Source organism: Schistocerca nitens, chromosome 6 (assembly GCF_023898315.1).
Source record: "Schistocerca nitens isolate TAMUIC-IGC-003100 chromosome 6, iqSchNite1.1, whole genome shotgun sequence".
Classification (NCBI taxonomy): domain Eukaryota; kingdom Metazoa; phylum Arthropoda; class Insecta; order Orthoptera; family Acrididae; genus Schistocerca; species Schistocerca nitens.
Genome location: NC_064619.1, coordinates 311,235,595 through 311,260,653, shown reverse-complemented (window position 1 = coordinate 311,260,653; position 25,059 = coordinate 311,235,595). Strand labels below are relative to the sequence as shown.

The 25,059-nt window shown below is 41.1% G+C and overlaps 1 protein-coding gene across 1 annotated transcript in view; it reads right to left on the bottom strand.

Annotated features, from left to right (window-relative positions):
• LOC126263342 (C-Maf-inducing protein-like) overlaps positions 1-25,059 on the bottom strand; it is a 983,791-nt gene that overhangs the window by 31,729 nt on the left and 927,003 nt on the right. Inside the window, exons 7-8 of the mRNA XM_049960431.1 lie at positions 13,060-13,251; positions 3,745-3,848 (exon numbers count right to left, since the gene is read on the bottom strand). Coding sequence (XP_049816388.1) covers positions 3,745-3,848; positions 13,060-13,251 — 296 coding nt within the window. The remainder of the gene's footprint in view (positions 1-3,744; positions 3,849-13,059; positions 13,252-25,059) is intronic.

Below are 25,059 nucleotides of genomic sequence, written 5' to 3'. Positions count from 1 at the left end.
CCCCCTTCTCACTGACAGATCATCATCGACAATGTGACATGACATCAATGGTACACTGAGAAGACTGTTTGAAACTTAATTAAGGATAATGCTTTGTGATCAGGAGCTTTACACTACCGTCTATATTTCCCTTTCTGGTTAAACAGTGGCAATGAACATTTCTTCCACCACCATGATTTCTAAACGACTACCTTCGAGTTGAAACCGAACTAGCAGCGTCTACTAACAAGATGTGCTACATCTGCGTAGTACCTACCCCAGTAAGTTATTTTCAACATGAACACCTTAAGAATGAGTATCTCAAAGCGAAGAAATATATTTTAGAAGCTCGGCCTACCCACTTTAACGTAGCACAGATGACTGGCTTATAGGCAACACACATTGCATACGAATCCCTCTGACTACGTCCTGCCTTTTCTGAGGGGCGCAATCAATTATAAAAGACGCCTAACGTCACCGGTAAGCATCAGGGAACATTTTGTCTCCAACAAAAGTTGTTCCCCATGACGTGATCTGTCATCCCTGTCGTAGGGACTGTGAAACACCCTGTATACAGTAGCTGTCTATCTAAACTTCTGAGAAACAATGTTATAACGCGGCGATCAAAAGGTTTCCGTTTGAGGGCGTTGTTACAACGTACATGCAGCTTAGCGCGACTTCGATCAGGGTATACAAGGTATCTTTCGTAAGAGTCGTCAGGCGAATTTTCTCCAGCGCTTCGGCAGATATTTGCAATTTCTGTTTTGTGGCATGTAGCTGGTATCAGCCCAAACAAATACTGCTTATCACAAGTTTCATGTGACGGCAGCGTCGACGGAATGCGTTGGTTTGTTTCTTGTTTTAAAAAATGAGCTTTAAATCGAAATTTTATATGACCATTCGACAGAGCGCTATCAGATTAGTCTAGTGCGAGCGCTTAACCGATATGTACTAACATGAACAGTAATGCACGGGGAATAACCGGTATTCCAGCAGCGAATGAGCGGCGCTTCTGCATGCCGGCAGCACTCAACGCGGGTCGGGACTGCTGCAGTACCCGTTATCCCTCGTGTTTTACGGTCCCTGATAACATATATCGGTTAAAATACATCGGTAAAACGAATATCGCACTAATTTGCGGCTGCTCTGTCATGTAATATTCCTCTTTAAAAATAATTTTCTTTGTAAAGGGAAACAAACCGAAGCTTTCCATCGACGCTGGGCGCGTGAAATACTCGATGAACAGGATTTGTTTCGGCTAACTCGAAATTAACATTGCAAAAACAAAAGCGCAAATATCTGCCGAAACACCAGAGAAAATGCGCCTGGTGACTCTTAGGAGACAGACCCCATATAAGCACCGATATGGAAGGCAACGGATCAATGTGGCGTTCATGTCTTTCTGATGCGAGTGCGGTAAATGCTGAAATGTGAACTATGGCGACGTTATTGCCAAATGCGTCCAAATACGACCAATGCGCTGTTATTTTCTCCTTGGCTGCCGCTAGATATCCAACGGAGAATGAAGAATGTGTTACGGACTTCTTAGCTCAGCAGCACACGATGTTTTACCAAACGGGTATCTTCAACCTGGTCGTCAATAGCATGATTGCCTCAATACTCACGGCAATTTTGCATAATTGGCATACAGATTCCGGACTGTACGGCCTCCGAACGAAAAAATTTCGATCGCCCCTTACACTAAGAATGTGCCTAGAATTACAACTACAGAATCGCCTTTACATTGAGGTGACAAAAGTTCAAATGGCTCTGAGCACTATGGGACTTAACTTCTGAGGTCATCAGTCCCCTAGAACTTAGAACTACGTAAACCTAACTAACCTAAGGACATCACACACATCCATTCCCGAGGCAGGATTCGAACCTGCGACCGTAGCGCCTAGAACCGCTCGGCCACTCCGGCCGGCGTGACAAAAGTCATGGGATACCTCCTAATATCGTGTCGGACCTCTTTCCTCCCTGCGTAGTGCAGCAACCCGACGTGGTACAGACTCAACAAATGCCGCAGAAATATTGAACCATGCTGCGTCTATAGCCGTCCATAATTGCGAAAGAGTTACCGGTGCAGAATTCTGTGCACGAACTGACCTTTCGATTACGTCCCATAAATGTTCGATGGGATTCATGTCGGGAGATCTCGGTGGCCAAATCATTCGCTCGAATTGTCCAGAATGTTCTTCAAACCAGTCGCAAACAACTGTGACCCGGTGATATGGCGCACTGTCATACATAAAAATTACACCATTGTTTGGAAATATGACGTCCATGAATGGCTGCAGATGGTCTCCAAGTATCCGAACATAACCATTTCCAGCGAATCATCGGTTCAGTTGGACCACAGGACTCAGTCAACTCCAGGTAAACACAGCCCTCACTATTATGGACCCACTACCAGCTTGCATAGTGGCTTGTTGACAACTTGAGTCCATGGCTTCGCGTGGTCTGCGCCACATTCCAACCGTACCATCAACTTTTACCAACCGAAATGTGGGCTCATCTGATTAAGCCACAGTTTTTCACTCGTCTGGGATCCAACCGATCCAACCACGAGCCCAGAAGAGGCGCTGCAGGCGATGCTGTGCTGTTAGCAAAGGCACTCGGGTCGTTCGTCTACCGCCATAGGCCATTAACGCCAAATTTCGCCGCGCTGTCACAACGGATGCGTTCGTCGTACGCCCCACATTGACTTCTGCCGTTATTTCACACAGTGTTGTGTCTCCGCAATCGTCATTGTTCTCGGTCGTTAAGTGAAGGCCGTCAGCCAATGTGTTGTCCGTGGTGGAAGGTAATGCCTGAATTTTAATTTTTTTTTCTCGTCACACTCTTGACATTGCGGATCTCGGAATATTGACTTCCCTAACGATTTTCGAAATGGAAGGTCCCATGCGTGTAGCTCCAACTGCCACTCCGCTTTAAAAGTCTGCTAATTCCAGTTCTGTGGCCATAATCATGTCACAAACGTTTTCTCACGAATCGCCTGAGTACAAATGACAGCTATGCCGATGCACTGTCTTCTGCACCGTCTGTACGCGATACTACCGCCTTCAATATACGTGCATATCACTATGCTATGACTTTTGCCACCTTAGCGTATATGACAGTAGAAGCTGAACTTCCAGAAAGTTTACGTACATTATTCTTTTGAAGACGATTCAGTGAGAAATAATTAACTCCGAGTGATACAGCAAACCAGATTTACAGAATTGATGAAGAAAATTTGTCTCATCAGTGGCATATGTGTTTTGTTCAGATCATGTATGAAAGTTAAGGACCTTGGTACTCATAATTTCATCACTGAACGTTGTTACCAAAATTAATCAATGTTTATCAGCTATCGACCGACTGATACCTCTCCCTCGTATATGTTTTCCAACTGCCATTTTTAGACATCTACAATTCCATATATTCAACTAACTTGATGCAACATTACACAAAATGTTTTTCTTCAAAAATTGTTGAAACCACTTCCAATACACAGTGTTCGCTCCTCAAAAACACTACAGAGAAGCTGAAGCAATACTTTGCGGAAATAATGTGTTTAAATGGTCGTAGGGAGCTACGAAAATAAGCTAAGTTCTCGCAAGTTTTACGAGGCTGTGTTTCCGTAAACTGGGCACACCATAGCCGATTCTGTTCACTAATTTGAGTAGATTGTGCTTGTCATGGTAAATTCACGGACGTGGTAGCATGATTGGGCAGTATGAGTAAATACAGGAACCGGGAAAGTGTCTGTGCAGAACTTACCTGGCAACAAACCTGTTGATGGCATCTTCACAGGCGTTCTGCGAATACAGCGCGCGGAGGTAGTCCTGTACGAGCTTCCTCATATGTGGAGATTTACCGAAATCCTGTAATACGACAAAATGTATATTAATGAGCGTACATTTCAACGACAAATTGTATTATGAACATTTTGCATAACTGACGCTGAGCATATTCGAGTGAAATGGTTGGTAGTCCACTCTTGCTGAAAACAATAAAAAGTTAATTACAGCGGTCAAAATAAATGTTGCATATTGCTTTGTTGTCAATACTGGACAAAACAGCAAACAAAACTGATTCTGTTCTGTCAGAGATAGTCATAAAAAAAAACAAAAATAAGGTAGGTGAACATGTATCCATGCGATAAGCACAAACAAAAAACAAAATCTTACAAAAGATTCCAGTACAAACACCACAGTTTCTTCTCACTGTCAATTTGCGTATCACATGGTTTATTAACCAATTGGCTCTCCTAGTAATTGGAGAAATTTTTGAATGCGGTTAGGCGTACTCCTTAATAAACTCTCCATATAAGCCTGTTGATATTGTCCCATTCCTCCACAGCGGACTCTACGATGCCCTGTAAAGTCTCTGGTGCGACAAGACGATTGTAAAACGCTCGTTTTACCATGCCCCAAGCGTTCTCAATGCAGTTGAGATCTGGAGAATATGGAGGCCATTTATTCAACTGATTCTATGCTCCACTAGGAAGTCGTTACAGCGTTGTGACGATGTGGGAGTGCACTGTAGTCCATCAACGTGAATCTCGCTTCACGATCTTCACCAAATGGAACCACAATGCGTGCAAGCATATCGTCCCGATACTTCACACGTCATCCTTCTCCCACCCTATGTATTGGCACAAGAGGTGTCATGCGGCCATACATGATTCCACCCCAAAACATGACTGAATCGCCTTGACAAGGGTGGCTCTCTACGAAACAGTTATAGTGTAATCGCTGTCCTCGTTGCCTCCACACACGAATATCAGTATTGTCAGACTGATATGGACCTCATTACAAAAAAGGATTGTGTCCCACTGCTGCTTAATCCACGAAGACTTGTTTCTTGCCATTGTGACGGGAGACTCTCACAGAAACCGATTTAGAGGAGCAACCTTCCGAGGTCTTCTGGCACGTAATCCCTGCTCATGGAACTTATTTCGTCTCGTTTGTGTTGACACATGCACTCCTGTAGCGATTTGGAACTGCCGCTGTAGACATGTAGCGGCGCGTGGAGGGTTTCTGCTTGCTGTTATACGTAGATATCGGTCCCGCACAACCGTTGTTAGCCGGCCGTTGTGATCGAGCGGTTCTAGGAGCTTCAGTCTGAAACCGCGCTGCTGCTACGCTCGCAGGTTCGAATCCTGCCTCGGGCATGGATGTGTGTGATGCCCCTAGGTTAGTTAGGTTTAAGTAGTTCTTAGATCTATGGGACTGATGACCTCAGACGTTAAGTCCCATAGTGCTAAGAGCCATTTGACCCATTTTTGACACCCGTTGTTGTTCTTCCATTGCCACTTCTGTGAGGATCCTAAACTGATCCTGTCGCTAGAAACTAGTTCCACATTCTAGAGACATCATTTTGACTCACAGCGACAAGCGCTGCGACGTCCACCTGTCTCATTTCCAGCTTCCTTAGAGTGACTATATGGAACTTCTGACTTTACATTATCGTTACCCGAACCAACCGGAAGCAACACAACCCTTGTAATGACACACAGCACAAGCACTGCAATGTTTACAGGTGACACGGTTGTTATAGACCGCAGATACTGCCCTCTAACTGTAGAACCTTGGGCTGTTACCGTTAGAATTACAATAGTAAAGCTTCAGCAATGTGCAACATTTATTTTGACCACTGTATTTATATCCAGAACTCTCGTTACTGAAAAATGATCGAAGGTACACTACGCGGCCGAAATCTCCGAGTCACACAAGTCTTTTGGCCACCTGGCATGTTTGAAATCAGCGACAGTTTCTAATTACCTAGCTTCTTCTTCCTGATACCTTTTCGTTCCATGTCATACATATCCACTTAATTTTCAACATTCTTCGACAGAAATTAGGAAATTTGTGGTAAGTTCCTATGGGACCAAACTGCTGAGGTCATCGGTCCCTAGGCTTACACATTACCTAATCTAACTTAAACTAACTTACGCTAACTTACGCTAATGACAACACACACACACACACACACACACACACACACACACACACACACACATACACACACCCATGGTAGAGGGACGACTCTCGAAGCTCTGACGGGTGATGGGGTGGAGGGGAGGGGGAGGGAGCCGCGCTAACCATGCAAGGCGCCCCAGACCGCGTGGCTACCCTGCGCGGCATTCTTCGACAGAACGATATTCCAAATAATTCCAGTTTCTTCTTCTTCTTCTTCTTCTTCGGATTTCACACGGACCCTGTTTCATACTGTCACACAGTATCCACAATCAAGTCCAAGTCCGAAAGCAGGTCGTCAACGAAACACAAGACTTAGCACTTAAAGTATCTTTATTACGAACTCTAAAGTAGAGCCAGAGCGGAACTCAACTCATGGACGTAGAATGCAACTATTTATACAAACATCGAATATTCCAGAATTCTGATATTTACAAGAACGTCGAATGTTACAGAATATACAAACATACGAAATTTCGAGAACCTCCCAGAAATGATAAATACTAAGTAACAAGGGGGCGTGTCTGAAGTGGCGACCCCTAGCATGCAAACCAGTGATGTTAACCGCTACGCCACACTGCATGCAGGAGCTGTGCAATGCTGTGCTCCGTAAGTACACTTTCAGGAACACCTTCCTCAGTTCCATATATACATTTCTAGGCTATATTTATGCGCTCCTTTTTAAGTAAGATTTCTTCACTTGAACAGATCTACTCCTGATACCTTCTTTATTTCGGACACTCTTCGTAACCTTTCGTACTAGACAGGATGTGTTTTCACTTTCACTATTGTGTTATTCACAGGTGTGATGTTCAGCAATTCGCTTTTCTTGTTTCTATTGCTTAACAACAACTTCATCCTAGCTTTGTTTATTCAGAACCCATACTCTGTGCGATGTATGCTGTTCACCTCATTGAACAGGTCTAGTAAGTCTCCCATAGTTTCGCTCAGGGCCAAAATTGAAGCTAAACATTCAATGTTTCTTATCATAGCTGTACAGAATTTGTCATCTTTATGCATTACATGTGGCGTAGAGTCTGGTTAGCACAATTTAACAGGAAGGGTTACCATTTTTTCCCTTCCTCTGCAGTGATTCGCCTGGGAAGGCGTCTTAAGCATAACCCTGATAGATTGTTTACATAGTTCGGACTGTCAGTCGTACATTTTTTTGCAGCACCTTATAATTTCAGTGCGACGTCGATCGTCAGCTGCCCTACCAAAAACTTCAATCTGCTTTATGATTGTAAGTAAACCGGAGTGATTTTCTTCTTCTCTAGACCGGCCAACAGTATTTCGATTTTATGAGCTGTTGCTAAGTCAGAATTACCTTCACAAATTTCTAGAACCTTTTGTTTTTTAGAATCACAACGTTTTTGTCGTACCTCTGCGCTTATCTTTCTCTTCAGTATGCTTTCTTGCTGTTGAATGTTTTCCCTTAACACTGCTTGTTTTTTGCGTGCTAATAGCAAGCTGTTGAGCTCAGATTCTAGTACTACAATTTTATTCCTAGAAGTTTTCTGACTATGTGTTTATTTAGGTACTGTTTGAAGTAACTGGCTTCCACTCAACTGCATATTAATATCGTGAGTGTCTTCTGACATGTCCAGTTTGATTTCTTCCCGCTATTAAAAGTAAGCATGCAACTGTTCAATATGGGCATTTCAGACAATATGTTCGCTAAATCTCCCTGAAGAATCCAGTTACACGATAGTGAAAACCGCACTGAAATCGATGCTGTACCTTTCCACATTACCTCGAACAGACAGACAGACAGACAGAAAGATGTGATTTCAGAGTTTGCTTTATAGTAAGTAGTGAATAACATCTGAACTAACTGGGTTGTTCTTTGATTTTCGAATCTACTTCGCCTTCAACGTTGTCATTACAACTCAAACATCGCCATGTGGTGTTAACTTCGTCTTGTATATTTTGTTTATTTTTATCAGCATAAACTCGCGGAAAGAATGCCTAAATCAATTGTTTTACTCTTTTTAAAGCTGTTACGTAAACTGAAAATAGTAGAACTAAGAAAATTAGTAGAACTGAGAAAGACAGTCCATCACTGAGCGAAAGTCAAGTGTTGACTGAATGATTTAAACACTTAAACATAGACGAAATCGGGGCGGCGGCAGTTTTTGTCAAAGCCTCAAAGACGGTATTTTTCTTTCGGCGTATATCAAAGGCAGCCGACGCGTGACACCGTAGATACAGCAAGAATAAACTCGTGCTGCAGCCACGTACCAAAAAGTGATACAAACAGAAGTAAACCTTATTTAATAATATTGGTAGAGTTGGTAATATTTTAAGCTTATCGTTAGAGTTGAAATTTAGATTTGGAATACTTTAGATTTGTACATGTAACGTCATGTACATTATGACACTCCCCCCCCCCCCCAAATTCCCCCTCACCCCTTTTTCACAAGAAGTCACACTTCACTGACACCATTAACGTCGAGCCCCTAATCAGGCAACTGTGATTATATGCAATACCATTAAATTTTTATTGAAAGAGGCAAATGAGGAAGCAAAAATCTCATTAAACATTGTACTTGAGATAGTTGTAGGAACAACTAGGTATTTCAGACACTCAGAAGAGTTACGCATAGCTACAAGTACTTCTCAGTTCACTACGTCGGAAAGACGCTAAAGAAGGAGAAGAAAATTTTATTTTTAGGTAATATTACCAAACAGGTGACCACATAATTTGCAAGTGACGCATATTCTGCATTTTACATCGTCACCAACATAGTAACTGATGTTGTCTACTACACTGGATTTTTAGACCTGGTTTTTAATGAAACTCCCTTCTGGCAATGCGCAATCGGAAATGTCTTGCATTGTTGATCCTCTGTTTATGAAAATATTTCTTTCACGCTACCCTAGTGAGAAACCACTGGCTATATTTATCGAATTATTGGTCGTACTGACCTAATCTGTTAGACAACAGTTTGTAGACTGGCTAGATGCAGCTAAGTAGTAATGCCGAGGTATACGTGCGTGCATATGCTTCAGCTGCCCAGCTGCCTCTCCCCTATTGCGCGGTGGCCGCTCTCATTGCATCTAGCATGCAGGAAGTGTGCGAAATCATTAGATTGTATATTGTGCAGCACAAGAAATAAAACAAAATATCGTGTAATTTTGGGAGTCAGATTGCATGAACTTCCCATGCTAGGAAATATTCGTGACCTCCCACTGGCCTACAAATTAAGTGTTGAAAAAAAGGACATATTGCCATTCTCGGTTTTGTTGAAATGCAGGGAATTTTATTTGTCATTCTGCCAGTTATGCCAATACTCTGTTACTTGTTACTGCAGAAATAAGAGAGATGATGCTGTGTACATTCAGTGAGTCCTTTGGAGGTGAAACATGGCAGTTACATCTTTACGTAAACTTTCATTTTTATAATTTTTTTATATCCGAAACTTAACACATATTTGCAATATTTTCCCTGTCAGACGGTGTAAATTATGTGAAACTACCATTCACACATCAACAAAAGTTTCGCATCACCCCGATATGTCGTCCAGGTGAGTTGCTATTCTGATGTTCCTAAACCGATCGGAAGGACATTCCTGCGGGTTTCGTAAACCTACACAAACTTACCATGAGCGCTACCTACAGATAGACCGCAGCAGTCGAATGGATTGCAGCGTTTCAGTTGAAAGTAATGCACCAATAGGGACGTCTTAGAGACGTCTGTGGCACAGAGTGTACATCCATCATGCCACGAAGGGCAGTCCCGTCCAATGATGCGGTCCGCATCTCACGGTACGCGCAGAAGGCTTGTCAACCAGGGAAGTTACTCGGCGTGTGAGATGGAGTCAAAGTGATCTGATAACGAACGTAGAGTAGGGACCAATTGACAGATATTGTCGAGGATGTACACTGCAAAGGCCGCCCACGTTCAACAGATGCACAGGGTAATCGATGTCTACGACGTTTTAGTCAAAGGAACAGTGGTCTGAGTGCTGTATAACTGAATTCGGCGTTCGAAGAGGCTATAGGATGCCATGTATCGTATCAGACTGTTGGCAGATGATTGCATCATGAGACTCTCCCATTCGCGGCGACCCTGGCGAGCACCACATTTTATACCACAATACCGTTACAGAAGGACAAGAAATCATGCAGAATGGACACGCCAGGATTGGCGTCTGGTGTTGCTTACGGACGAAATTCGGATCTGTTTGTACCCCGATAGGGTAAGCTCGGGACACTTGGACAATTGGGTGAGACGGATCAGTGGCATATTTCACAAATGCGCAGCTGCAGAGCAACTCCCGCTACTTTGCTCGTTTTTGAAGAAACGTGGTGCAGAGGTACTGCTGTCATTTTCGTGTTAGTTCTGGAGAAAAATCACATTATCTATTCTGGTAAGCCGAGAAGTTTAACCGTGTAGCTACATAATTTTAGTATTACGGCTTAGTTTGCACAGTATTGGTGCAGTTTTTTTACTGCGAACTTGACAGGTGTGTAGACATGAAACTAACCTAAAATGGCCACCGTGTTCGCTGTCTACAGATACATAAATCGGGGTGGCCCATTTCTCTCAGAGGATCGGGAGAGATGGACCACTTGTTTTGATGCGAGAGACATGGAGCACACTTAAATTTAGCTTCAAAGCATGTGCAATAATCCCAATGAAGATGATCGCAGTCTCAGATTATACTTATTTGGCGGAAGATACGTCTGTGCCAGCAAAAGGCAGAACAGAATTTTCCACACTGGCCAACCAGTGATTTCTAACTCGATCAGAACACGTACTGATCCCAGACACACCAAATGAGCAGAATTATTTGCATAAGTCAAATTTCTTCACTGACACAACTTCGGCCTCCACCCATACTAAACCTAAAACTTTCAAGATTACCACCTCAAAACTGACTATTCCTAAGCCAGCAGAGACAAAACTTTTGGAAGGAATATCAATATGTTCCTATTGATAAAATCATGAATTTTAAGAGGAAAGCAGGAAGTGTATCCAAAGGACTAAACTATGCTGAAAATATTGATACTGTAAAGAAAAAGAGGGATAAGAAAGTAAAGGTAACAGAAAAAAGGCACAAAAAGCTCACCTAAGGGAAATACTAGTGAAGAGAGAAACCATCTGAAGAAGTTCAATTAAAAAAAAATACGGCAAAGAACTCATCGTGTTCGTCATGTGCCGACAGTGTAGAAGATTACGAAAATAACTTTGATGAATGAGATGAGGATGAATGTGTTGACTGCGGTGAAATATATTACGGAACTAATCAAAAATTACGATTGGATTCAGTGTGTTGCCTCTTCACGATAGTCAACACAGCAGTAATAAGTGTAACTGCTGTGATGAGAGAAAGACTTAGAATGACCAATGTTGAGTCACGATTTATAATAAACTGATAAAATTGTTTTGGATTAAAATATTTAATGGTATGATTCTTTATTCATTACCATATATTCCAAACAAAAATATGAAATTTTAATGGACTTTTTTCTCAATGTATACACTTAAGGGTGAGGTGGACCAGTCGTGTATATTTTCATTTTATCATTTCTCTTGTACTGCAAGTGGCAGTGTCTCAATAATTTATTGCACTGAAGTTTGTATGACACACCTATGCGAACATGCTGCCAGAAACAAAACAAAAAAGTTGAAAAATACAAAAATTTCATGCTGAAATAAAAAAGCGGTCCAACTCTTCCAGACTTACACTAACCGCAGACAGCTTGTCTGGAGACAGTCCAGAATATGGAACGCCTCCAACACTGCCTCCCAAATACGTAAACAAGTGGTGATGGAGTGGTTCTGGGGTGGTGGTTGTGGGAAATTTCACTGCTCTTTGATACAGGAACGAGATTCTGCAACAAATAGTGGGACCGTGTCGCCCACACCTTGGTGACAATTTTATCTTGATGGATGATAATTCGTATGCTCATTAGGCTTTTCTCGAGAACACGCTGCTTCACCGTGGTAGGATCACAAGAATGGAACGGCTATCTTGTTCCCCGGGCATGAACCCAGTCGAACATATGAGAAATCGATTGAAACGAGCAATTTTTGGACGTAAATAACGGACAGCTACTCTGTGCGACTAACGCAGAATCGTCGCTGGAGAGTGGGACAACTGGCTAGACGGTTTCATCGATGGCATACCACAACGGATTCAAGCCTGTATGTGCTAGAGAACGCGCGAACCCCCCCCCCCCCCCTCACCCCTTCCCCATGGGAAACAGACGACTTTGTAGTTACACAGATGTTTGTTTCTTTTGATTTGGTGATCTGTACACGTTGTAAATGAATATATATGCATGGCTCAGAGCCAATTTTCGTTCTCTGTGCCACGACTTTCGAAATAAAGGGGTGATGCAAAACTTTCGTTGAAGTGTGTAATTTGCATTCCTTCGAATAAAACGATTTGTCTTCGTTGATCCATTATGGATCGTGGGACGACGGCTGGCATGAACTTCTTGATGCAAAAATTTACCAACAGCCGTATGATTTGTACAAGTTTATTTTATTCTATGAACTTCTATGTGCTGCCACCAGTTTCGGCCTGTGTCGCCTGGCCACCAAGAGCCGTAGCAGGACGATTGATTCACGGATCCAGTTATATGGCTCCTTCCGTGTATAGCCATTTTACGACTATGACGTGTGGGGCCTGGAGATGGCATCAATGTAATGCCGAAACTGGTAGCAGCACATAGAAGTTCATAAAATAAAATAAACTTCTACAAATCATACGGCTATTGGTAAATTATTGCATCAAGAAAATGATTTGTAGTGTCAATATATCACGGTTTTTCCCTGTATTCTTAAATTTCGACATTTTTCACTTTCAACGTTTCTCACTCAGCGTATAGTGAACCCTGTGTAACAGCTGGCCTCTGCTATAGTGGAGACGGCGTAAGTAGATCCCTGACAGCTCGTAGCGCTGTTGCCAGCTTTCATGTGCGAATCGCTAATGGCTGCACACGAAAATAGTAGCCGTCTACAGTGCTGCGACAACACCGAGACGTTGGCATAGAGACGTTTACAAACGACGACTCAACTACAGGCTAGACAGACGCGGGCGCAAGCGCAGTAGCAGCAGTGCGATGCGGCGCGGCGCGGCATCAGAACGGAGAGACAGACCACGTTGTGTTTGAGGATGCGGCGGACGACGGGCGTGAGGTGGTCGGAGACGGCGGGCGAGCGGGGGTGCAGGTCGCAGTGCTGCGAGAAGAAGCGGCACAGCTGCGCCGGCGGCGGCGCGTTCTCCAGCAGCGGCGACAGCGTCGACAGCAGCGCCTCGCGGCCCGTCCGCGACTGCCACGAGTCTTCGTCCTGCGCACACAACATATACACGAACTGATCACGCAGCATATTACGATGTACCCTACACTCTAAGTCTGCCCGATATTTTGTTTTCTTCTGAGAGTTGTTACAAGTACACTACACTTAGGTGACAAAGTCATGAGACAGCGTCATGCACACATACAGCTGGTGATAGTATAGCCTACATAAAGTAGAAAAGGGCAATGCATTGGCGGAGCTATCACTTTTACTCAGCTGATTCACGTGAAAAGGTGTCCGACGTGATTATGGCCGCATAACGGCAATTAACAGACTTTGATCGGGGAGTGGTAGTTGCAGCTATATGAATTTCGGAAATCCTTAGGGAAATCAATATTCAGAGATCCACAGTGTCAAGATTTAGGCGAGAATACCAAATTTCAGGCATTACCTCTCACCACAGACAACACAGTGGTTGACGGCCTTCGCTTAATGACCGAGAGCAAAGGCGTATGCTAACACACAAACAACACTGCGCGAAATAAACACAGAAAATAAACACAGCGACACTGAGGTGGGTCCTCACGACGCAGGAGATAACCATGTGTGGGCATTCCTGTACCTCCGTTTTCTTCTTCCGCATCTTGAAGTTCCTCTTCCTGAGTATCCATTCCTACCATCTGTAGTTGATTCTTCTCATATAACGTCTGTAGAGGAAAGTCTGACAAGGAGAAAAGTCTGACAAGGAGAAAAGTCCGACAAGGAGAAAAGTCCGACAAGGAGAAAAGTCCGACAAGGAGAAAAGTCCGACAAGGAGAAAAGTCCGACAAGGAGAAAAGTCCGACAAGGAGAAAAGTCCGACAAGGAGAAAAGTCCGACAAGGAGAAAAGTCCGACAAGGAGAAAAGTCCGACAAGGAGAAAAGTCCGACAAGGAGAAAAGTCCGACAAGGAGAAAAGTCCGACAGGAAGAAAAGTCCGACAGGAAGAAAAGTCCGACAGGAAGAAAAGTCCGACAGGAAGAAAAGTCCGACAGGAAGAAAAGTCCGACAGGAAGAAAAGTCCGACAGGAAGAAAAGTCCGACAGGAAGAAAAGTCCGACAGGAAGAAAAGTCCGACAGGAAGAAAAGTCCGACAGGAAGAAAAGTCAGACAGGAAGAAAAGTCAGACAGGAAGAAAAGTCAGACAGGAAGAAAAGTCAGACAGGAAGAAAAGTCAGACAAGAAGAAAAGTCAGACAAGAAGAAAAGTCAGACAAGAAGAAAAGTCAGACAAGAAGAAAAGTCAGACAAGAAGAAAAGTCTCAAACAGCAATTTTCTCTCATGTCTTCATTAACTGCTTCAATCTGTAGTGTCGTATCAATCGAATTTCCTATTAATTTTTAGCATCATATTTTATTTGTTTTTCATCATTTTCCTAATAAAATATTTCTGGCACTGTAACAAACAAATTCAAATGTAATGCAGTTAAACGGAATAGACATATGACGTTTCACCTATCAGCACATATTTCTGTGTCTGTTCCTTTTACAGCGTAATTCATTTTGGAATATTGCCGCAGAGAAGTTTTGCATTGGGTTTTTTGAATTACAAAGGCCAACGAAAATTTTTTTGAAAAACTTTTTTATTTTGATAGCTGATCTTATAGATTTTTATGAGCTGACTCCAAATTTAGCCTTAGTTATTTTGTATCACCCATAGTTTTCGAGCAATATGCTTTTTACTATGTAATATAAAAGTCATATGCTATATGGCAAATGAGGAAATTATTGAAACGCTTTGTTACAACATAAGCATGGTTTGTATTTACAGTAAGCTACTTAAAACCATGATATGTGTTTATAGAGGTTTCACTTGACAGCTGGAATTGGTTTGTATTTTCTTTCTATTTCTTCTTTGAAGCTTCTTCTGTAGCTTTTTCTACGATGAGTCGCTTGCTGAACTTCTCGGTGAAGTGACCAACCATAGTCCCCCCCATCGTTTTGGTGTTCCAGCGGCCTTGGTAGCGTTTTTCCATCACTTTAATGTCCTGGTGAAATCGCTCTCCTTGCTCCTCACTAACATCTCTCAACATCTCTCATATTGTCCGGGATGTAATCAAGATGACTGTTCAAAAATTGAACTTTCAGGCTCATTAAACATCCTAAAGTTTTAAACTTCTTTAACGTTGTAGCTATAATAGAAACATATTCTGGGCCTTTTTCGTGTCCTAAGAACTTTGTAAGGACTTGCTTGAATGACACCCATGCTTCTTTCTCATTGAAGGTCATTGTGTTTTCAAAGTTAACATCAAACATCAATTTTCTAATGTCAGGTCCGACAAAGACGCCTTCGTTTAGTTTAGTTTTCTGAAAGGTGTGGAAACTTTTGGCAGAGATACTTAAAACATGGTCCATCTTTAGGCAAAGCCTTTACAAACTGTTTCATTAAGCCTAACTTTGTGTGTAGAGGTGGTAGGAGTACGTTTTTTGGATCTTCAAGGTTTTTGCTTAGAATGTTCTCACCAGGATTTAAAGACTCCATCACAGATCAGTTCTTTCTGCACCAGTGTTGATCTCTAGCGCTACTGTTCCATTCACACAATAAACATAGAAATTTGGTAAAGCCACTTTGCTGATCAAGGAGCACGCATGTTGCTTTTAGATCGCCACATGTCATCCAGCCATGAGCTGAATAGCCTGTTTTATTTAGCACTATTTCTAGTTTTTCATAGCTTTCTTTCATATGTACAAAATGTCCAATATGTATAGATGCATACATATTACCATTGTGTAATAAAACAGCCTTTAAATTAGTTTTGGATGAATCAATAAACAGCCTTCAGTCTTCCATTTTATATTCAATAGCAAACTCATTCATAAGACTGGGAATGTCTGAGCAGTACACTAAATCACCTTCTTGTTGAAAAAACTTGGAAACTGGTGCTCTCTCTTTCTATACAGGTATATGCTGGTTCAAACTGTCAATAAGTTCTTTTCTTTTAAGCAATTCAGCTTTTTCTTGCGTTAAGCCCAGATCCCTAACAAATCGTTAAGCTCGGTCTGAGTAAACAATTTGGGCTTTAGACTTTCTATATTACAATGGAATTCATCATCATCTGGTTTATGTAAAGCAGATTGTACATGAGAAAAAACTTCTGTTGTATAGAATTTAGATCATCTGGTGGTTCAGGAACCAGCAAATCACTGGTCGGATGGCGGACGGAAGGTTGGGGTAGCTTATTACCTTCTTGTTTTTAAAATTATGACCAGTAATATCAACACTGTAACAGTAGCAATCATCGGAATGATTTCTTGGCTCCCTCCATATCATAGGAAGAGCAAATCTAAAGGCTTTTTTCTACTTTCTGGACCATTTTCTCAAATCTTCAACACACACATTACATACCTTAAGTGGCACCCAAGATTTATCATGATAACCAAGTTTAGATCCAAAGTGTGATAGATAAAACATTTTCACAAAGTCTGTAATGTTTCTTTGGTGTTTTTTAATCACAAATTCACCACAAATATAACAAAAACTGCCAGCAGAGTTTTTACAGGCACTATTAAGACATTGTACTGAGCACATGTACAGGAAAAGGGAAAGTGAGGTTAGGTTGACAGTAAACAAAACACCACCTGTTAACACAAAAATAAAATCAACCTTTTTTTGCCAGCAAATGTTTTTCAGCAGTGCTACCAACGTTATCTACATTCATTACATCTCCTTTTAAAATTATTTTAACTATATAAAAGCTGTTAAATTCTCAAGAAAATAACTTAATTTAATAACTTTAACTGTAAAATGCGAAGAAATGGTGGATGATACAGTTTTTTAAATATCACATTTGGATTTCTCACCCTAAAAATCATAAGAATAAGGTATTTTCAGCAAAAAGTTTTTCCATCATTGACCTATATTATTTATCCTCTTGTAATTTTCGAAGTTTACTTGTAAATTCGTTTTGAAGTCGAAGAGTGGACTGCGTTTTTCTTTGAGTGTGTGCTGTACAAAATCAGCTAGGGGCCAGCTGGTACACATTCCTTCAGCCTCATTTTACGGTTACATATCCGGTGCGATGAGCAACTCTATTCCTATGTTGTTAACGTTTGCTCAGTTAATTAATGTAATTCTGGTTGTAGTCTAGTTCCCAATTTCTGATGGTGCATTTCAAGTGAATATATGTTCTATCGTGTTCTAATTTTGACAGTATGAGTATTTATTGGTGTTTCATAAGCTTATACCTTTCAGTTTTGAGTCACTTGGTTCAAATGGTTCAAATGGCTCTGAGCACTATGGGACTCAACTGCTGAGGTCATTAGTCCCCTAGAACTTAGAACTAGTTAAACCTAACTAACCTAAGGACATCACACACATCCATGCCCGAGGCAGGATTCGAACCTGCGACCGTAGCGGTCTCGCGGTTCCAGACTGCAGCGCCAGAACCGCGCGGCCACTTCGGCCGGCTCTGAGTCACTTGGTATCACATATTTATAGCCGTATACCTTATACTTCGAAGTGAGCTATACAGTACAACCGTGAGAAAATTCTTCCAATCACTCACTCATCCATCCAACTTTTCGTCTTGGTCCTGTTCATGTGTTGCTGGTCTGTCAGTGCATCTGTAGATCTCAGTTGCGTTGTAATTTGACGTTTTAAAAAAATGGTTCAAATGGCTCTGAGCACTATGGGACTCAACTGCTGTGGTCATAAGTCCCCTAGAACTTAGAACTACTTAAACCTAACTAACCTAAGGACAGCACACAACACCCAGCCATCACGAGGCAGAGAAAATCCCTGACCCCGCCGGGAATCGAACCCGGGAACCCGGGCGTGGGAAGCGAGAACGCTACCGCACGACCACGAGATGCGGGCATTTGACGTTTTAATAGTCTCCTTCGAGTAAGTGAAGAACATATAGGAATAGAAAAATATGTTATGAGACTTATAATTTACGGCTTTTTTCCTTTGCCTGGGTTGTTGGTGTGTAAAGAGAAACCGAACACCACACACCAGCCCCTAAATAAGCGTCCAATTGCGCTGTTTCAAATGGTGTCGATTTCCTCATTTTAGGTCCACCCTGCTAAAACCGTTATTGTTTTCTGGTGACAGCCGTTTTTAGGGCACCGTAACTCGCTTGATAAGAACGGAACCCTTATAGGATCACTTTGTTATCTGTTGTCTGTCTGTATGTCTTTTTGTCTGACTGTTAAGATCCAATTTTCTCAGGAATGGGCAGAAGTATAACCTTGAAATTTATGTCACATAATACTCTCCCCTAGTGTGGGACAAAATTTAAGCTTCTAAGTCTATGCGATCAAAAGATAAGGCATTATGTGTCAAATATTTTGATACATGGAAAGTCACTCATCAAAACCCATATTGTAATTCGCGTTGACCTAGAATCATTAAATTTGGCACAAAGGAAGATTTTACAGTGAAAGTAAAGGACAAAAACTGGAAAATTGTTAATTTGTAATTATATCACATAAAAATACTTTTTTTTGTCGTTTATTGCCCTGTTCACCTGCCCTTTAAGACATCTTTTTCTGCCGGCCGGAGTGGCCGAGCGGTTAAAGGCGCTACAGTCTGGAACCGCACGACCGCTACGATCGCAGGTTCGAATCCTGCCTCGGGCATGGATGTGTGTGATGTCCTTAGGTTAGTTAGGTTTAAGTAGTTCTCAGTTCTAGGGGACTTATGACCACAGCAGTTGAGTCCCATAGTGCTCAGAGCCATTTGAACCATTTGAACATCTTTTTCTCAGGAACGGGTGATGCTATGAAGTTCAAATTGACATGGCGGTGTAAGAAATGAAAGCTTCTAAATCAGTGCAGTCAAAATATACGGCCGTCTGCGCAGATCCCTTTTTCTCACGGACAGGTATCAAAATGTAATTTATGTCAAATTTTAAGGTCTTCAGTCCCTTGGTGGTGCAAAACCTAGCTGTCAGCTCTCTACGGTGTGACGAGTCACTCTAAACAACACGTGGTTCGAATCCTGCGTTAAAATGTAGGTCTCCTTCCCATGTCAGATACATGAGGTTGGCTAGGAACACGCAAGTCGCCAAAGCAGTCTCCAACAGAAAAACTTGCACAAAGTCATTGAGCCATACGAAATTATTAGTATTATCTGCATACGTAATTCAGCTTGTACAGAACGCTTAAAGTGCGATTTGTACTCGCACTTATCCGGTTTCTTATTTAACTTCGTCAGGGGCTCGTCAACACCGACACTGGCCTGTTGATGACTGGAAACATGCTGCCTGGTCCGACGAGTGTTGTTTCAAATTGTATCGAGAGGATGGACGTGTACGGGTATGGAGACAACCTCATGAATCCATGGCGCTGCATTTCAGCAGGGGACTGTTATAGCTGGTGAAGGCTCTCTAATGATGTGCGTCGTGTGCAGTTGGAGTGATATGGGACTCCTGATACGTCTAGATGCGACTCTGTCAGGTTGCACGTACGTAAGCATCCTGCATACACTCACGTCCATTGTGATTTCCGACGGACTTGGGCGATTCCAGCAGGAAAATGCGACACCCCACACGTCCAGAATTGCTACAGAGTGGTTCCAGGAACACTCTTCTGAGTTTAGACACTTCCGATGGCCACAAAACTCCCCAGACATGAACATCGTTGAACATATCTGGGATGCCTTGCAACGCGCTGTCAGAAGAAATAGTACTCTTGCGGACTTATGGTCAGCCCTGCAGAATTCATGGTGTAAGTTCCATCCGTCACTACTTCAGACATTAGTCTAGTCCATGTCATGTTATGTTGCGGCAATTCTGCGTGCTCGTGGTGGCCCTACTCGATATTAGGCAGGTGTACCACTTTCTTTGGCTCTTCAGTGTATAATGTCTGACTACACTGACAACAACCTTGCACGGATAGCTGAGTTCAGCCGTTACGTTTCACGCTGTGTTGGCAGTTACCCTTACCGTCGAGCGATACATGACGACGGCGTAGGGCCGCGTAACCGATGTGCTGCTGCTGTCTTGCGGTACAGTCGCGTAGCAGGCGCTACGGAAGCGCTTGAATTGGCAAATTGTGCCATCAATGCACACGTTAACTGTATAGCGTTTATCGCACGATTGAAGCTCCCTCAGGCGGATAACGCAATCTGTGCCGCTATTCAAGTCGCGTCGGCGCCTCTGTGTAGTCTCAACTATGGCCAGCATGCTGACACTGCGGCGCAAGGACGACAACGTGTATAGGAGCAGCTGGGTCATAGGGAACACTCGTTCACTCGACTGAGATTCTGCACGCATCTCCAAGTCTTTTGGAATGCTGATCCTGGATTTCAAGCATTTTTTCTAACCGCTTAAGATATTTGCTGAGTGCAATATCAATAATGGTGCATTCTGAAACATTGCTTTTTACATGGCCCAAGTATGACACGGAAAATGTAACACCTTTGTTGTTCAGCAGAAGTTTGTAGTCACAACTTCGAACATCCCCATTGTTCAGTGGTCACAATTACCCTCAAGCTGGCTAAAACTCCATTTTTATAAATTGTCATATAAGAAGTTTAATACAATTGCTGATTAAAATTTAAAGTTCAATATTAACTTTTTCTACGAAACCATACAGGCTATTATTTGCAAATATAGGCAGTCGAGTATATACCTCTTATTAATAAAAATTACTTTAAATTTAATTATTTCATTTATTTATTTATTTTTAAATTGTAGTTTTACGTATTTCAGAGCGAAACTATGATTGATCTGCACTATATTGATTGATTTTTAGGATGTTCATGTCCTCACAACAAACTTTGATACAATGTTCATGAGACCAAATTTTCAAAGCATCAATTAGTTGTGATGATGTATGTTTGAAAGCTGAAAGGGGTAGAACAATTTCATCATGAGCACTGCATAAGAATCCCAGTGCGACTGTTTCACCATGAACGATGGAGAATCTCTGCACTTTGACGATAGAGTTACCGTTCAGAAATTTGTATCGCTGCTTAAAGAAGAACGTGCGTAAGGCTCATACTCTCATATTATGTAACAGGGCGCCCAAGATACTAAAGATGAGAAAATAAAATGCTATGTGGTGGTTAGTAATAGTATGCTGCAACTTTAAATCAAGTTTTCAAAATATTTATTCAAAATTAGAAATCATTACAGAATTATCAACTTTAATTAATTTTTATTAACATTCTTTCTCCTCATAACCTATTAAACCAGTCACTGCCAAAGTTGACCTATGCTATATCTATATCCATATAAATAGTTGAACGTAACAAATTTTGGAAATATTTGATAACAAGATTTTAGAATATTTTACGTCTTTTTGGTAGGAATCCATATAGGTTAAACAAAACATCTGAAAATTTAGCTCTGTGTATTTTTTTGTTGTACTGTGAGAAATTTATGGGCCAAATATCAAGGTATTATATCAAAGATGTCATGAGAAAGAGATACATAGTTGTCACAAAATGTAGTTTCCAGCAAAATTAATTTAATGATTAAACTTATATTTTATTCACTTATACCTTCTCAGAATGCTCCAAGACTGTATTCAGCATTTTATTTGTCATCAAGACTTGTCCCGTAACTTATCTCCTTTCGAATGTTTCTTTGGTGGGTCCTGAATAGACATTTCAACTCTAGGCACACGATGGTGGCAAATTTCCTTAATAACAGGTGCAATGAGTGCATCAGCTCTAAAAGCCCAAAAGCTGTAACAGTTTCCCTCTCCCTACATCTCCATCACTAAACACAATTACAGCATCATAATGCAAGTTTTTCAGCCGGCAGTGATAAAAATGGTGTCTTGGGGCAACGTTTTCAGATAGGAGACTCCAGCTACTTAATTGGGTTTTGAATTTTGCCATGAAAAAACTTCATTAGTAGATCAGGATTTGCCGGGAACCTAAATGTGGACTTTATGCTATTCATTAATCTTTCAGAAACGCATGTGTTATGGGTGTAGGAATTGTAATCCCACAGACAATTGCGAAACGTGATGTGATCAGAAAACGTCAAACAACATAGACTTTTTGCATCACTTCACAAACGATTTCGAAAATGAACCTCTGAAAAATAACTTAACAAATTTTACTACTGAATGCAAACAAAATCGAAAAATAACTGTTGATAGTTGATGAAACTTTGTTACTAAAAATAAAAACACAAATGTTTTTAAATGTTGGCTGAGTGCAACATGAGTAACATGTGTTCCGTAGTTAAAATGAGATCTTAGTAATGGTACAAGTGGTGTACTAGTAGGTTAGATTTTTACATTCGTTTAGCCAGCAGTTTGCGAAGTTGTAAAATGAATACATTTAACGTTACTTTTCATTGCATTCGGCAGTCAGCCTTTTACCGGTTAACTTCAAATTCTGAGCGCACAGCGGGGATGTTTCAACTTATTTGGGATACTTCTGTATAACATTAAACGATTTTTTACGTTTCCTTTGTAATGCGTGCTAAAAATGAATTCTGTCTCTGAAATAAATGTTTAAACGTTTGCGAAAATTTTATAAATGTTTCACACTTAACTGCTTTAAAATGACAATAATATATGGTATAGAAAAAGATGGAAATAATAGTTACAGTAAAAGTACCAACCGACGACGATTATTAATCTTTATTTAACCAAGCTACTGGAAGCTTCGAGAGGTGATAGATATTTGACTCTTTTTACCAATTCTTGTGCCAGCTACGCGAGTCTGACGTCGAAAAACTGTGCCTTATAAATTTTATTGTCATTTGTAGCAACTTTGCCCTACCTTTTTCTTAACAATTTTACTGTCTAGTGTAATTTTTCTGTGTATGAAGTTCATTTTCGAACGATTCCTTAGAGGAAACAGAACAGTTGACGCCAACGCTTATTTGACCTCACCAGGAGACTCACAACGGGCAAGGTGGCGCTGTTAAACAGCCCAGTTTTGTACCATCGTCTTACCAACGTTCTTTAGGTTTCCGCACTTCACCACTTGAGGAAAATGACAAGATGGTACTATAAAGATTACGGGCGATTCATTTTATTATCCTTATCCATTTTACCTAGCTCCAAGTCTGTATGTCGTTAGCCTCTTTATCGTGATTTCCTGTCACTTAAATGTGACTGGACGTCGTAGTCATAGAGATGAACCCGAATAATGTGCTAAATGATGTAGCATACTCGTAAATAAGTGTGCCGGGTAGTATACTGAACATTATCGAGATGCAGCCTATCGTATAAGTCGCTAGAGGGTGTCGATGTTATGAGGACGTAACGGGAGATTCGTAACTGTGGAACTGTGACTTATATACAAACCTTCGGCCCTAAAGCATTAACGAGTTTAACTTATTCTGGCAGGAAATTTACACGAACACTTCCTCGTTTGTGAAATAATATTCAGTAAAGAAATGCAGTGTAAATCATGTTATTTTCGTTATGTATTAATCTCTGGTAACACTCAACATTTGATCGGAACATGTGAAATTATTATACTAAATTCTGGGTAATAAGTTATGAGGTTAGCCGAATTGAAATTACGTAAAAATAGTCGAAACTATAAGACATTAAAAGAGAGGAGTATTACGAATGGAAAATTTATTGTTTTGAATCAAAACGAACGACAACTACGATGAAATTCTGTAAATAACAATAATTACTATTATATTAGTCAGAATTTTGATTCATTTTGTTTGTTTCGGCGCCAGCACTTTCAGGTGCACATCTATTAAAGTAGTTTTATGTAGAACTCAATGTGAGAACCTCTAAGTGAGAGCTCATGAAGCGAAGTAAACATAAAATAGTTTGAACTGATTTTATGAAATCCTACTTATAGACGATTATGTAATGAATTTTGTGCGAACGATGAACGATAAAGTGAATAAGTGTTAAATAGAAAATATATGCAGTTGGAACCTTGGTTTTCAACACTGGGACCGAGATGAAGGTATTTCAACCAGAACTGCAGGAGTACAGGTAAAACAGATAGATACTCAATCATGTGTCTTGGAGTGGCCATTTTCGCCAGCAACTATATAATTTGTATGAGTTAAAATGCCTTTTGCATGTTACAACTGTTTTACAGATATTGATTTCAAATTCAAAACAATACGCCCATAAATTTTTACGTAATATGCAAGACCACAGTTAAGTATCACATTCCTTGACAACTATACTGTTGTCGCTTACTCATGTGGTGACATGTTAAAAGTCACACATTTTCCGTTTCCCTGTGTATTATTAAAATGTTTAAGTAAAAATTTCTGTGTTTCACTAAATTCTTTGTATATACGAGTACTATGATTTATATTATTTATCCATGGTAGATAACTGTCACTCTAAGAGTAAAAACAAGTTAATGCGTTATTCTTGGTGTTTGGTATGTCACATATTTGTGTGTTTAAAGTTTTTCTATCTCTCTGAGTGTGTGTGCATGCGTGCGTGCGAGAGTTTTATTTTTGTGTTTCTCTGTTCACAGAACAGAGGTGAGTGGTCGTGGATTAAAATTTCAGATATGGTCATGGGGCGTATAATGTACATTTTGATGGCAAATGGGTAGTAAGAGATAAATGGCTGACTGGATCTTTTTGGGTGAGAGGTTAAGGAGAGTAATATGACTGCCCATTGGAGTGTTTGTGTACTGCGTTATCAATTACTCTAAATAGTGACCTGTGATATTCACGAGGTCATTTAACAGTAGTTTCTTTACTGCATTTGTTTTGTACGTATATGACAGTTTCCTTGTAAAGTTAGAAGGCGGACTTCGTTATTTACGCTAATCATTTTCGTCTCTCTCTCTCTCTCTCTCTCTCTCTCTCTCTCTCTCTCTCTCTCATTTATAGTTGGCCCATAATTATTTCGCTTAAATGCTTTGCAAACGTTGAGTGGCTTGTTCCAAATTGCTGATATGCTCTTTGTAACG